At 36.1% G+C, this 14,677-nt stretch overlaps 1 protein-coding gene across 2 annotated transcripts in view; it reads left to right on the top strand.

The window, feature by feature from the left end:
• The first annotated feature begins 3,040 nt into the window (after positions 1-3,040).
• Positions 3,041-14,677, top strand: part of LSAMP (limbic system associated membrane protein) — an 801,725-nt gene continuing 790,088 nt past the window's right edge. Inside the window, exon 1 of one of the 2 annotated variants that reach the window (XM_074214561.1) lies at positions 3,041-3,768. In XM_074214561.1, the coding sequence (XP_074070662.1) occupies positions 3,614-3,768 (155 nt within the window). In that variant the 5' untranslated portion in view covers positions 3,041-3,613. The remainder of the gene's footprint in view (positions 3,769-14,677) is intronic. The other variant, XM_074214560.1, reaches the window with a different exon arrangement.

The following is a 14,677-nucleotide window of genomic DNA, read 5'->3' as shown; positions in this document are numbered from 1 at the left end:
TAGGCTACAATCTTGTTGATCTTATTCTAAGTGAGATGGACTTTCCTCGTGCATAAAATGATGATAAGCATGTTTCCTCACTTCATAAGAATGTTGGAAGGAGAAATTAGATAATGAATGAGAAAGCATTTTGCAGCTGTAAGGTGCTATACACATGGAAATTATGACTCTATATTATTATTATTTACAATAATCATTTGCATAGTAAATTATTATTTTCATAGATAGTGCAAAGGTAAACTTCAGTCCCTACTGAATTAGCACAAATTCCAAATTAAAGGAGTTCAAATTAATGAGATTTTATTTTAGTAAAAAGCCAAAATGTATTTGCATTTATGAAGGTGTCCTTCAGCATAAGCCTCTTTGTAGCAGTATGCCAGATGTGCTCAAGATAGTTTGAGCATATTAGTGTAAAACTTTTTCCCGATTATCCCTGCACCTGTCCAAATAGAAGTCCTCTGTAGTCATCTCTTACTGATTAAAATAAAAATAAACATTACATATCTACTGTAAAGATAGATGGATGGATGGATGGCTAGATGAAGTCATAAGCATCAATATCCTTTAAGGCCCTAGTCCCCCCTCTTTAGGAGATCTTGGTCACTAGTGAATGAAGAAGCTAAAATCTTACCATTTCCTACACGGTTCAGTGAAAAGAATACATTTGGTGTTCACTGTCCTGGGTTCAAACCCTTTGTCTGCCACCCTAAATAAGTAATACCAAGTTAATACCATTAGCTTGGCATTACTTGCGCAAGTCATGACTAGGTGCTTAAGCATGATGCGGTGGAAAGAGTAGATTTGGAGACATAAAACTCAAGTTCAAATCCTGACTGTCATTTCGTCCTAGTTCTTTCTCCTTGGACAAGTCACTTAATCTATCTGGTTTTTTTCCTACTTATCCGTACAATGAATTGCTAAGACCAGATAACTTTTTCTTCAATTTATAAATCTCTAATCAATGATACTCAAGGGAATTCATTTCCATGAAGCCCTCCTTTCCTGTTTCTGTTCCTCTCTGGCCAGACCCTCCCCCATCCAATCAAATTCTCAACTTGTTTGGTCTACTGGAGTTACTATGAGAAGCACAAGCTATTCAACTCCACCTCAATCAGCACCTTCCATTCTCACTCAGGTGACTCCCCTTAAAAAATGATGAGTCTATTGGAATCAGGGAAGTTGGACAAGGCACTTCCTGGGAATATAGATCTGCCCATAAATCTTTGGCATCCATACTTAGGACTTGGGGTTTGCTTTTCTTATGGAAAACAGGATTCCAAAGTATCCTTAGGATGAAGTAGAACTAGGGAGTTTGGGCTGTAGTTTGTGTCAAAACAGTCATTTCTGGATTGTCATGGGAACTGAAATACTGCTTAGAATATTGTTTCTATGAGAAAAATACAAACTCTAAAACCATAAACACAGATAGATAAATGAACAAACAAAAAGCAATAAAGAAAAAAACAAGGAAGGAAGGAAGGAAGGAAGGAAGGAAGGAAGGAAGGAAGGAAGGAAGGATGGAAGGAAGGATGGAAAGAAAGGAAGGAGGAGCAGGAAGAGACAGAGGGAGAGAAGAAGGAAGAAATTTTGAAATAAAATTCTTGGTAAACTGGGGACTACTTGTAAGAAAGGATTTCAACTGAATTCTTCATAATTTTCTCTGCTTAAGGAAAAGAAAGGATTTTGCCTCCTTTCATATGAAATCTGTGGGAGCCTATCACCTTTTGTACTGGTTAAATTAGGTCTGTGGCATGTACCATAGTACTTTTAGGAAGATCCTTGGGGACAAGACTAGTGTCAGTAAGATAAGCACCTGCTCGAAGTCTATGTTCTCTGGGGACTTAGGTATGGATATTTAAAATCACTTCATTTTTTTTCTGAAAATGCTCAGCTAATACATTTTTAGCATCTTGTCCAGCACCAACAATGAAGGAGGTAACTCACTTTGATGCCTTGAGCAGGGAGTCAGAAAAAGGGGAGGATACAAATCTCAATTCGATACATTTAGGGGCTTATCATTTGTAGGTTGATTGTGAGTCTGTAAATGGCATTATTGTGAAGTTGAGCATATTTTTTACATGTGCATAGAGAAAGAGTTTAGACTACATGGAACAGCTTGTGTAGTAGTGTAGTGTCTTGCTTTAAAAAAAAAAAATCCCTAATATCATCACTTCCTGAATGGTAACTAAGTATTTCCTGGAGAGTTAAGTTGATGGTAAGGATCAGGGATCAGCTGCTGGGGCTTGCATTTGGAGAAGACAAACCAAGCATTCACTCCACAGACCACTCAATACCAGCATTGTCTCCCATGCATCTTTCAGAAGCCCAGAGAGAGTGGGGAGAAAAGAAAGGAAGAAGAGAAAATAAACCTTTTTTATCTTGGGGATGGAAAAGTATAGGAAAGAAAGAGCAAGATGTGAATTTGAAAAGATGGTAGCCAAGAATGTGACTCTTAAATCAACTTTGGCTTTTGATTTGGGCCATTGCTACCAAGTTCTTTTTGAGTGTGGTTCCTTTTTTGCAGTTATTTCTGCTTCACTTTTCTCTGAACTTCTTCATTATCAACACTTTTATCCCTAGACAACTATTGGGTGTTTCATCTTTTCCCCCTTCCTTTCTCCATCCTTTCTCTTTTCCAGTTTTCCAATCTTCTCTCCTTCCTTTTTCTCCCTCAGTCTTCCTTCTTTTCCTTTTCTCCCTCTACTCAGCATCACATCCCTCTCCCTTACTCTCTTTTTCTTAACTCTACCTCTAAGCTCCAATCTCTCTTCTTAAGGAAATCAGCCAGGCCTCAGATGGAGCTGTTGTCGTGACAACCTAAAGGAGCATCGGGCTTTCATCAAGGCTCGCTGCTACTGAAGGGGCAGTTGTGCAAAGCAAGGGGCCAGCCAGAGGGAGGAGGGGGATGAGGTGGAGGGGGTCTTGAAAAACAGCACATTGGATGGGGGAGGGGGAGAGAGAGAGAGAGGGAAATAGCGAGAGAGGGAGGAGGGGGAATGAGAGAGAGAGAGAGAGAGAGAGAGAGAGAGAGAGAGAGAGAGAGAAGCTGCTCCAGCTCCTGCTCTGCTGCTGATTTTTTTTTTACACTCACAGTGTAGAGCTTGGTGCTTGCTGGCCTCCCTCCGCCTAAGAAAAGTGGGTTATGAAAGGAGCTCCTCTCAGAGACTGTGTAGCCCTTCACTGGAATAGGAGCATTCAGCACCAGAAAGGAAAAGGAAAAGACAAACAGCAGCAACAACAAATCGATATCTTCTCTTTTGAAGGCTCTCCTTCTCCCTTTGCAAGTGGTTTATTTTTTGCAATAAGCATTTTTTGTTTAAAAAAGAAAGAAATTGTCTTTTTTGTTCATCTGACTTTTTTTTGGCTTGTTTGTTTGTTTGCTCTGGTTTTATGAGGGGCTCGTTAAGACTTAGGGGGGAAAGAAGAGAGGCGCAAGAGAGAGGGGCGAGAAGAAAAGTGGCAAGGATTAGAAGCTGGAAAAGCCCGGTCTGCTTTCCCTCCTCGCTAGCTGTGGATGAACGCTGTGTGCTAGTGAATTGCTCTTGGTGGCCGGCCCGCACAGCCCGAGAGTGCCCTTCTCCCTCTCTGTCCCCTGAAAGTCAGCGTGGCCACCATGGTGGGGAGAGTTCATCCCGATCGGAAACAGTTGCCGCTGGTCCTACTGAGATTGCTCTGCCTTCTCCCCACAGGACTGCCAGTTCGCGGCGTGGATTTTACCCGAGGCACTGACAACATCACCGTGAGGCAGGGGGACACGGCCATCCTCAGGTAGGGCATTTTGGCAACTTTTGCCAGTTTTTGCTATCTGGATGCATATGGACCAAGAGATGTGTGCCTTTGCATGTATGCGTTCTCCTTCCACTGGAGCTACTGATGCTGTAAGAATCAGGGCTCTGTGTGTATTTATCTCCTTTCCCGATTCTGGGTTATTGAGCCATAAACTGAAAAAGGTACTATTTAAAGCTTAATAATTGTGGTTATATACTATTCTCTCCTCTTACTAAGAAATGCTAACGTGATGGCATGACCAAAAAAAAAAAAAAGCCCAGACAGAAATCATTTTTTTTTAAATTTTGCCTTGCTTTCTGAAGTCCTGGTGAGGTCCCTTCAATTAAATACTGGTGTGAGGTAAGCAGAGTTATTGAACGATGGCTCTCGGATACACTTCCAATGGCTCACTGTCTCAGTCTCTTCACTCATTGAAAGGAGATGGTTGTGAATTGCAGCTCTGAGTGTTTTGCTTTCTCACTAGTTCAAGTTGTCAGGAAGCTATTTGTCCCTATCCTGTCAACATGGGATTTCCTTATGAGCACTAAGGGAACTAATAAAGCATTAAAAACTTTATTATCCCTTGGTCATCCCCATCCCCTCAAATTTTAGTGAAAATCAACCTGATAAGTAAGATGAAATAAAACAATTATCCAAATACCTAGTTACTATTAGTGAAATGTTAAGCCAAAGGGGCTAAGCCAGAAACGCTTTTTTAAAATTTTGGTTAGTAATCCTTGACCTAAAAGTCTTATTTTTATGAACCTCTGCCAATACTCTGAAAGAATAATTGGTGACTTGCTATTTGGAGGGGAAAAGCATAAGTCCTTGGTGAGTTTGACCCCTCTGAGGGGATAGAGAAAGCTGGCTCTCCAGGTGGTATTGTGTGCCAATTCACTTTTTTACATAATTTCTGAGTTCCCTTCCCAATTTCCACTTCCTCTTTACCCACCCCCACTACAGACACCACCCCTATGCATATATCCCTTTCTTTTGGTATGTTTCTCCCAGAATTTCTGTCAGATGCTGACAAGTAAAATCTTTCCTATGGGATCCTTTAAAATCTCATTTTAAATAAAGTGTTCCAGTGTCTATCTGTCTATCTGTCTAATATCGCTTGTTGTGGCAATAAAGAACTATCTAGAATTGAAAATAAACCTCTAATCTGTGTGCAAGAAGCTGATAGTGCATAAACCCTGGGGCATCAGGGAGCAGTTCCATAGCAGAGCTGCAGACAGCAGCAAAGTTTTCATTCCTTTCCTTAGAAATAAATTTGGTTGACTGTCACAGAGTGTCCTGCTTTGGGATCTCTACTCTTGTTATAGAGTAAAGTGTATGTGTGTGTGTGTGTGTGTGTATGTGTGTGTGTGTGTGTGTGTGTGTGTGTATGTATGTGTGTGTGTGTGTGATTGAGTGTGTGTGTGTGCATGTCTGTGTCTGTGTGTGGAGAGAAGGAGTGAGGGGGAGGGAGACAGAGACAGATGGGAGAGAGAGAGAGAGAGAGAGAGAGAGTTTCTAAGTTGGTAGAAACTAAGGAGAATGAGGACGTAAATTATATCTTCTTCCTTTTATTGTGTACTGTAGTTGTGATCCTCAAAGATCCTTCCTTTCAAACAGATTCACTCTCCCACCTCTCTGGATTTGTTAGCTGGCATGTAAGGTTTATCCACATAGAGTAACAGGATTTACAGAGTGATTCATCTGCTTGCAGAGGGGTTTAGACATGACATGGGAAATGCTTTCCAACAACAACTCACTAGAGTCTTTCTTCAGCTATTTGCTGAAATCCCCTCTTCATTAAATTATTAACCCTTCCTTGTGTAATCTCTTATTATAAGCATGTGCACTGGAAATTCTATTTCCCAATAAGTGTCAGTTTGTTACTTAGAAGTTTGGACATGGTAGGGGAGAAGGAGAGAGGGAGGAAAAGAAAAGTTGGTAAATTATTTCTCTATCATGCAACTGCAAATTAAAAAACAACTGTTTGTGTGCAAGAATTATATAGCTAGTATATATGAACATATAGACATATTATTTTGTACAGTATATATGGAAGTCCCTGATAGTGGACATACATGCTTCTGCATCCATGGACACATTCAAGGAGGGAGATTTATCAAGATAGGGAAGAGGCTCTCTAAGTTTTTGGGTTTTTTTCCTGTTGGAGAGTAAGAATAGGGAAGATTCAAAGACAGATAGATGATGGATTAACATATAGATGGATAGATATGATAAACTGGAAATGATAGAACATAGAGGAACAGATACATAAATAGATACATATACACATACATATATAACTGATAGGCACCTGTATATCTTAATAAGCATTTATAGGCAAGGAGGCTCCAAGTTATTGTCAAGATACAGAGTTTCTGAACAAGGGGTCAGTCACCTGTGAAAGCCCTGGGTATTCTTTTCATTTTATGCCCAGATATCACCCAAAGTGCCTCAATATTTGGTTATTCTTGTCTTGGGCAGAAGTATATTTGTGACTTGGTGAAACTCTATCAGAAGTAACTGTACATAGTGTTTTCTTTGTGTTCTTTATTGTCCTTCTTCATGGTCTCTAAATTAATCTACTAAGCTTTGTGGTTTAGTTCCCTGGCAGAGAATGGCTCTCTTGCCCTCTGTTTCAAAGCAACAGCCTGGAAAGGACACACTTCTACTTTTTCTGTGAAATTTTACTGTTAGCTTAAGCTTTTAGGGTACTAGAGGAAGGGGAAAACTGGTTCATCAGAAGCAATGGCTGCTGATTAGTACTAGGTGAGTGAAAGAAACTGAAAAAAAAAAGAAATTCATCTTAAAAGACGCTACGATCCTGAATATTCTTAGGTAAGTAAAAGAGATGGATAATGGGAATTTTCTTCTTAATTCTTGTGGCCTACTGGAAGGTATCTGACAGGCCCTCAAACTTTCAATTTAACTTTTTATTTCTTTAGATCAACTTTTCTCTGGAGAATTACTCATCAATGCATTATACTCATGTCCTTGAGTATAACTATATTTCAATAGGCTTCCTTATCTCATTATATATATATATATATATATATATACATATATATATATATATATATATATATATATATGTATGTATATGTATATACTTTTATAGGAAGGATGAGGAAATTGTGGAGTCATTAATGAAAAGGCTGAAGGGAGACAGGTGGCATCTACAACTCCTGATATACAAAGTAACAACTTCAGCAAGACCCCCCCCCCTCAAGAACTTTATGACAAAGGAAATCACAGCCCAGTCTTGAAAATCAAGAACAAAAAATTCATGTGCCTCATCTCAAAACAAACACACATGTCTCATCTAGAGGAATCAATCCATTCATCTTTGCTAACATTATTTACTAAAGGATGAGTTTATATTTAGTCCAGGTTCTAACATTGTTTCTTTAAACCATCTAACCTTGTCTCCTTTAATAACTTCCATTTATACTCAACTTTTTGTCTACAATAGGTACCAAGTCAACAGGTAAATGAAAACCAGGTCTGTTCTAACTTGAGCTTTAAAAAAAAAATTAAAAAGTCATCACAAATCCCTACTGAAAGTATAATTATAAGCAGCAGCATCTTCATGGACAATGATAAGTAATACATTGATGTCAAATACATAATTCTATGCATAGTATATAAGCATAGCCTTGTTAAAAATGCAAATTCATTGACATAAATTAATACATGTCCAATAATACCTCACATAGATTGGATGTTTAATACAAGTAGTTGTATGTTAAAAAACAACAGTAAAATGACAAGATAGTTGACATTCTAAATTCTCTAAATTAGGCCCTGAAAGTTAATTTCTTCTCACAGAAAAAAAAAATTTCCTTTCATATTATTGTAGATTATTTTCATACTATTAGATATTATTTATATTATTATTCACATTAATATAATTTATATTACTGGATAGGAGCATAGTAATATTTATTCCCAAATAACTATGCATGTAAATGTAAGTGAGCCACTTTATTTAGAGCTTAGAATTAAAGATTTTATTATCAGCAAATTCCTTTTGTTCATTCACTTTCCTTATTCATTTTTAATAAAGTATATAAAGCATCAGAGAAAAACAATTCATTGATTTCAGAGTAAAATGTAAAGATTTCATGAAGATTTTAAAAATACATCAATTTCTCTTCTTTGAGACATCTGGAACTCCTACATGTACTAAAGACGTGTCAGATTAGAGGAAACACACAGACAAATTCATTAAACAATATGTGATTTTTCTAACACTTATAATTATATTCTTTGAAAACAAAGTTCCTATATTAATTCCAAAGGGTAAATTTCTACAACTTGGAAGTTCTATAACAAAACATTATTGTCCAATTTTTACACTTTATAAAGTAGTCAAACTAGCTGGCTCTGGGACCTAGGACAAGGCTTTTTCCCACTCTAATCAAACTTTTTTTCATCTGTATTATGGTTTGAAGAAGATAATCAAAAAGGGAAAAATCTTTCCCACCATGCATCAATAATTCTATGATATTGTGGTTAATGAGAATTTTAAGTAAAGTTGTATGCATGCATGTATATATATATATATATATATATATATATATACATATATACACAATTTGATGATCATTAGGTTGAAATTAAGCAACTTTGCAAATATGAATTTTTGGAAAATTGCTGAAATAAATTATTAAATTATATTTTGGTAGCTCACTAAAGTTATAACAGAATATGAGTTAAATATAGTGAATTAACAATATTCAGTATCATTTAAATTAAAAATATTTCATGATTTGTACTTAGCATTTTATGGAATTTTTAACAACTTAAAATAATTCTAGCTCATTCATCAATGAGTATTATCATTCATTGAATAAGTTAAATTGTCATAGGTCATTGGGCACTTGAAATCTGTATCCTCTAATACCTAGGATAAGTTCTTTAACTATCTCATGAATGGATAGTGTTATGTATATGTTTGTGTGTGTGTGTGTGTATATATATATATATATATATATACATATATATATATATGCATAATTTCTATAAAGAACTCCTTGTGAGGAAATTCCATCTATCCATGCTGTTGGACCATGATTTTGTAGAAATTTGCTTGGGGCATTGATAGATTGACTTACCTAAGGTCACACAATCAGGATTCAGATCCAATCTTTCTGAATCTGAGAACAAGTGTCATTTGCTTCTTTTTTCTTTACCAAAAAGAATAGTCTTCAAATTGGGTAATGTAGAACAAATATAAATATGGTCTAATAGATGAATGAGAAGGTAGTAGGAATGCCTAATACTGATTACATATACATCTATGTATATAATGTATAATATCCATAAAATGCATGTATATATGGAATTACATGTATGCATAGACATGTATCTGTGTGTGCCTATTCACATATACAATGTGTGCATACATTGCATATTATACATACATAGATGTGTATGTATCTGAACCTGCATGTGTGATATGCCTGTATATCTATGTGTACACACAGTTAATATATATATATATATATATATATATATATATATATATATATATATACAGACATATGTATATATGTATATAGGGCAGCTTGGTGGCACAGTGGAGGAGAACCTGAATTCAAATCTCACTTCAGGCACTTGACAGATACTATTAGTGACCTTGGGCAAGTCACTTAACTTGCATCAAGGGCCTTCTCCAGTTCTCCTGATTCATATCTGGCCACTGGGGCCCAGATGACTCCAGAGAACATGAGGTTGGTAATTCAGCACAGTACCCCTTCACTCAAATCCAAATCATTTCTTTGTCATAACATCATCTCCCTGATGTCATGGTCTTCTTTGAAAATGAAGGACAAAGATCATCATCATCATCATCATCATCATTGTCATCGTCATCATCATCATCATCAATTTGTGTATATAAATATGTATATGTATATATTCCTCATATAAACTCTACAAGATAGACACTTTTACTGCCCTTATCTTGTAGATGAGGAAATCGATTTTGAAGATAAATAACCAACTGGCCCAGGGTTATGAGGCTACTAAATATCTAGTATAACCTGTGCACTTGGGTTACTGTCACAAAACCTGCCACTCTTTACCATATACTCAATGATTTCAAGTCACCAAAATGAACTCTTGAAGATGAGTCTTTCTGATCCCAAGCATGTCACTCTATCCACTGAACCACCTAGCTACCCAACTACTGTCTTTGGCTTCCCAAAATACACAAGATGCACACACACACACATGTATGTATGTTTCTATATAGTCAATATTATGCATTCAACAATTATTCTGGATTATTTCCTAATTATTAGTCATTTATTGCTAATATGTTATCATGAAGTGGGCAGGACTTTTTGTTTTGGTAAATGCCATTGCTTATTGAAATTTCTCAGATTTAGCTGCCATCTTACAAGCTCATATTGTCTCTTACTTACACATGGACATCAATATCAAGTTCTGTAGTCATGATTTGAGGAGGTTTTAGTTAAAAACAAAATGAAATTTATTTATGTCAATATCCAGGGTGCTAAAGGGAACTTATTAACTGTGAGAAATTTTGCTGTATGATAGCTCTAATTTCTTCATTTGAAACACAAACACAGAAAAACCTTCAGCATGAAATACATAGGAGATTTTATTTTATATAGTTCTTTTCTTACCTACATGAGTATTCGTTTATTCATTCATTCATTCATTCACTCCTTAATTTAAAGGAGAGCAAAGATTTACCAAAACAGCAGAATAAATCATATTGTAACCCTCCTTTCCATCTCTTTCCAATCAGAAAACATGTTCATTTCAGCAATTTTGGCTTGTTAACAATCTTCATATATATATATATCTATGCAATATATTTTTAGAACAATATGATTTATAATGTTGATGGCCTTTTATTGTATTTTTTCTTTGTTTTTGAATTTAGATGTTACTCTTTAATTAATCATTCCAGTATTGAGTTTAATATGCTAATTTTGACATAATACTAATTATATAGTACTTAGTATATTTTAGGCACTGTATTGAGCCTTTACAAATATTTTCTTACCTGGCTCTCCCATCAACTCAAAGAGGTAGGTGCTATTCTTCTCATCTAACAGATTAGGAAATGAGGAAAACAGAAGTTAAGGGATTTGGCCAGGTTTGCACAGTTGAAAAGTATAGTAGTACTTAGTCATAAGCTATGATGATATTTCTTTTTCTATATAGCAAGATTTCTCAAACAGCCCATGCAATCCTGCTGTTTTATAGGAGTGTTCTCTGTTTATTAGGAAAGTCTCTAGTGGAGTGCCCCAAAATGTCTCTCCTTGACCCTGTGATACTTAAAATTCTGTTCAGATTTGAATTAAAATCATATTAATTGCATTTGCAGATGAAACAGGTAGAAGTAAAGAAATATATAGAGTGGAATCTTTAACAAATGAGGAAAAGTGGACATAGTGTCCAGCAAAGGGACCCAGTGTCCAGTATATGCCCACTCTGCCCTGATCAGTCCATATCTGGTATAACAGTTCAATATTTTTAGGATTGGACACTTTATTTTAAGAAGAACATTAATGCCCTGAAACCAGCCCTCCCATGCATAGAAGAATGAACAAAATGCAGAAGTGTTTTTATTATTGCAAAGGGAAGGCTTGGGGGAGTGAGGGCTGATTGCTGTCTTCAAGTATCTGAAGTTTCTTTTAAGTATCATGTTGCAAATCTTTAGACATTTTCTACTTAGCCCCAGAGAAGTCAACGACCAATAGTTCACTTTCAGCCCTTTAGAAGAACAAATGAGCTAATAATTAAAATTATGCAAAAGTGAAATTGAAAGAGTTGCTCTCCTCTCAGTAAAGGTTTTATAGTCAAGAACAAATGACTATCTTTGGGGTATGCTATTTGGGGCTTTGATATTCAACTATCATTTAGATTCAATGAATTCAGAAGTAGCTTCCAATTCTGAGGTTCAGTGATCCAGTATGAGGTCCATAAAACCTCAGTATGAAAACTAAACTGGTGATATATTCCTATCTACAATATCTCTCTTAGACTCATGCAGAAAGCTTCTTAAGGACAGGAGTCATGATTTTGCATTTCCTAATGTCCATCTTTGTACAGCTATATGGATCAGAACCATCTTAACAAAGGAAAAAAGGCAAGAAGGACTTTATGTGTTGTGGTGAAGCTAGGTAAAGGAAGACAGTTGTGCTGAAGGCTAGGAAAATGGAAGTCCATTTATCAGTCTATCAGCAAACAATTTTTAAGTTTATTTTGTTCCAGTCTATGTATTATGTATTTTGGACATTAAGAAATGCAAAACCATGACCCCTGACCTGCAAGAAGTTTACATTTTAATGGTGGAGGAAATATATGCATCCATAAGAAGTATATAAGAAACTATATGAGGTACCCAGGCGAAAAAGGAAATTTTTCATATAGAATTAGAGAAGGAATATATAGAATAGCAGATGTATTTTGATCACTACTATCTACTCCAAAATAATTCATGGTGGTTTGCAAAAAGCATTTTTACTGTCCCATGAAAAAGTCTACGTATCGATATCCACATTTTATAAATGTGGAAACCAAGTCATAGAGATAATGTGACTTACCCAGAGCCCTCTCTGTAGATGGCTAGTGTCTAAGGTAGAATTTTAAAAGTAAGCATGAAATCTATGGAAAAAACTCTAATAAGTCAAAAAAGAGTCATGACATTCTTGGTTAAATGTTGTGAAGGGACAATTAACCAAAGTATTTAATAAACAGTTAAACTTTGCACCACTTTGTGATTTGGGGGGTCTTGGTCACATTGTCTGCTTGGCTATCTCTTTGAAGTGCTGACTTGCATAGATCCTATATCAATGGTCACTCCAGATGACAACGGTGGAAATCATTGAAAAGTTGAGTTTAGTACTGTTTGTTATGAGATGGTAATCAAAGATGTAAAGGGGATATGAATGATCATCAAGAATTCTAGGAAATCAAGAAGTAAATCATAATGCTGATACCCCTAGGAGACTAGTTTCTCTGTTGGTCTAATCATTAGTTTTGTGACTATTGGATTTAGACAGATATAAAACATAGACCTAAGAAATCCAAAAGGCCTTTCAAAAATCAGGAGAATAGCTAGAGATTTTAATAGAAAAGAATGACAAAAAGCAGTTAAATCGTTTATGTGATGCTAACTAGAGAGGTATATAGTGAAGTACTACCAGAATTAATATGATTATGGAAAGGGGACAGTTTGTGATGAATTCCAAGTGGGTTATATTTCTTCTCAGATCTTTGAGGACCTGCCCAAGGATACCACAACCCTTACTGTTGCTATGACTCTGGAAATCATTCTGGCCATCGATGTTTCTAGGCTATGTCTTCCTCTACATCTTATTGAATAAGAGGTATCCCAGATGGTGTAGTTAGCTGACTGTAGTGGCATGCACAGACCCCCTGTGCCCCCTCACAGTGTTGTAATAAACCTGCAGGGCTTGGAGCTGCCCTATGAGAGGAAACATATGTTTTTCTTTGGTGTAACAGCAGCCCTTGGCAGAGACGGAAATCGATGTGTTTGCCACCTCTTGCCACATTCCAAAGGCATCCTGGAACAGAGACTAAGATTTTTTTTCTTAAAAGATAAGAATTTCTGATTTCTTTAAGAAAGTGGTAGATGTTTCTTAGAGGGAAACAAGGGTGATGATTAAGGGATCAGAGGACAGGAGGCAGAGAGAAATCAAATGGGTGAGAAAAGAGATAGATGTTCCTTCTCCCTCTAGTGGCAATCAATCAACTAATAAATAAACATTTATTAAGTTCCTATTAAATTTTTGGAACTGTCCACTTGCTAGAATTTGAAAAGAAAAAAATGAACAGTCCCTATTTTCAAGTAGAAGAAATAATTAAATAAAAAATTGGAAAATATAAGCAACATTTAAAAGCGCATATGCAAAATAAATGAGTTGGAAACTCATTAATTAATAATTTATTGTGTGTCAGGCTGTGTGCTACAGTCTGGGGATCTAAGAACAAATAAGCAAAAGTCTTTACCCTCAAGGAGCTTACATTCTAATAAGATAATGCAATATATAGAATAGAGTAATGACCAAGGAAGAGTATTTCTATAATGTTATTTTAAACACCATACTCAGAAATAGGTAAAAGAAGGGTAAGAGAAGATATAAATCCAACTTAATGGAATCAGGAAGGCAGGGAAGTAATTATTTGACATCAACAAATACACATTGATAAAAACAAATATTTGAAAGTATCTTTGCTGTGGGCCTCCACTGTGAAGGCCACGTCTTTATTACTTGGGAACCTTGACTATTCCTTGATTTGTTAGAAAAGTGAATTTAAGAAGTATAGAAACACGCAAGCCAAGGCTCATTGACATTTTCTTGTACCCCCTCATCCCCTTCCTTCCTTCCTTCATTCCTTCTTTCTCCCTTTCTTCCTTCAGTAGAAGAGGAGTGCAAATGCAAGGTCAAACATTTATTAACCATGTGGCAACAAATAAACATTAAGCATTTATTAAAAATTATGTACCAGGAACTATACTAAGTTAAAGAGGAAACCAAAAAATGATCAAAAACATTCCCTTCTCTCAAGGAGCTCACAGTGTAATGTGGGAGAATATATAAAATATCTGTACAAGTAAACTATATGCAAGATAATTGGATATAATCATCATGGTAAGGCAGTGGCATTAAGGGAGATCAGAAAATGTTTCTTGTAGAATGTGATATTTTCTTTGGACTTGAAGGAAGTCAGGTATACCGGCAGGTGAAGAGGAGGATGGAGGTTATTTCAGGCATGGGGGTAGCCAGTGAAAATGCCATAATTGGGGTATAGAGTCATCTACTCTTTCTGGGTCTCACTTCTTAATCTGTAAAATAAGAAGGTAGGACTAGATGACCTCTAGGGTATATTCCAGCTCTAAATC

Source organism: Macrotis lagotis, chromosome 1 (genome assembly GCF_037893015.1).
Source record: "Macrotis lagotis isolate mMagLag1 chromosome 1, bilby.v1.9.chrom.fasta, whole genome shotgun sequence".
Taxonomy (NCBI): domain Eukaryota; kingdom Metazoa; phylum Chordata; class Mammalia; order Peramelemorphia; family Peramelidae; genus Macrotis; species Macrotis lagotis.
The sequence above is the reverse complement of the archived record's forward strand: the minus strand, read 5'-3'. Positions and strand labels throughout refer to the sequence as shown.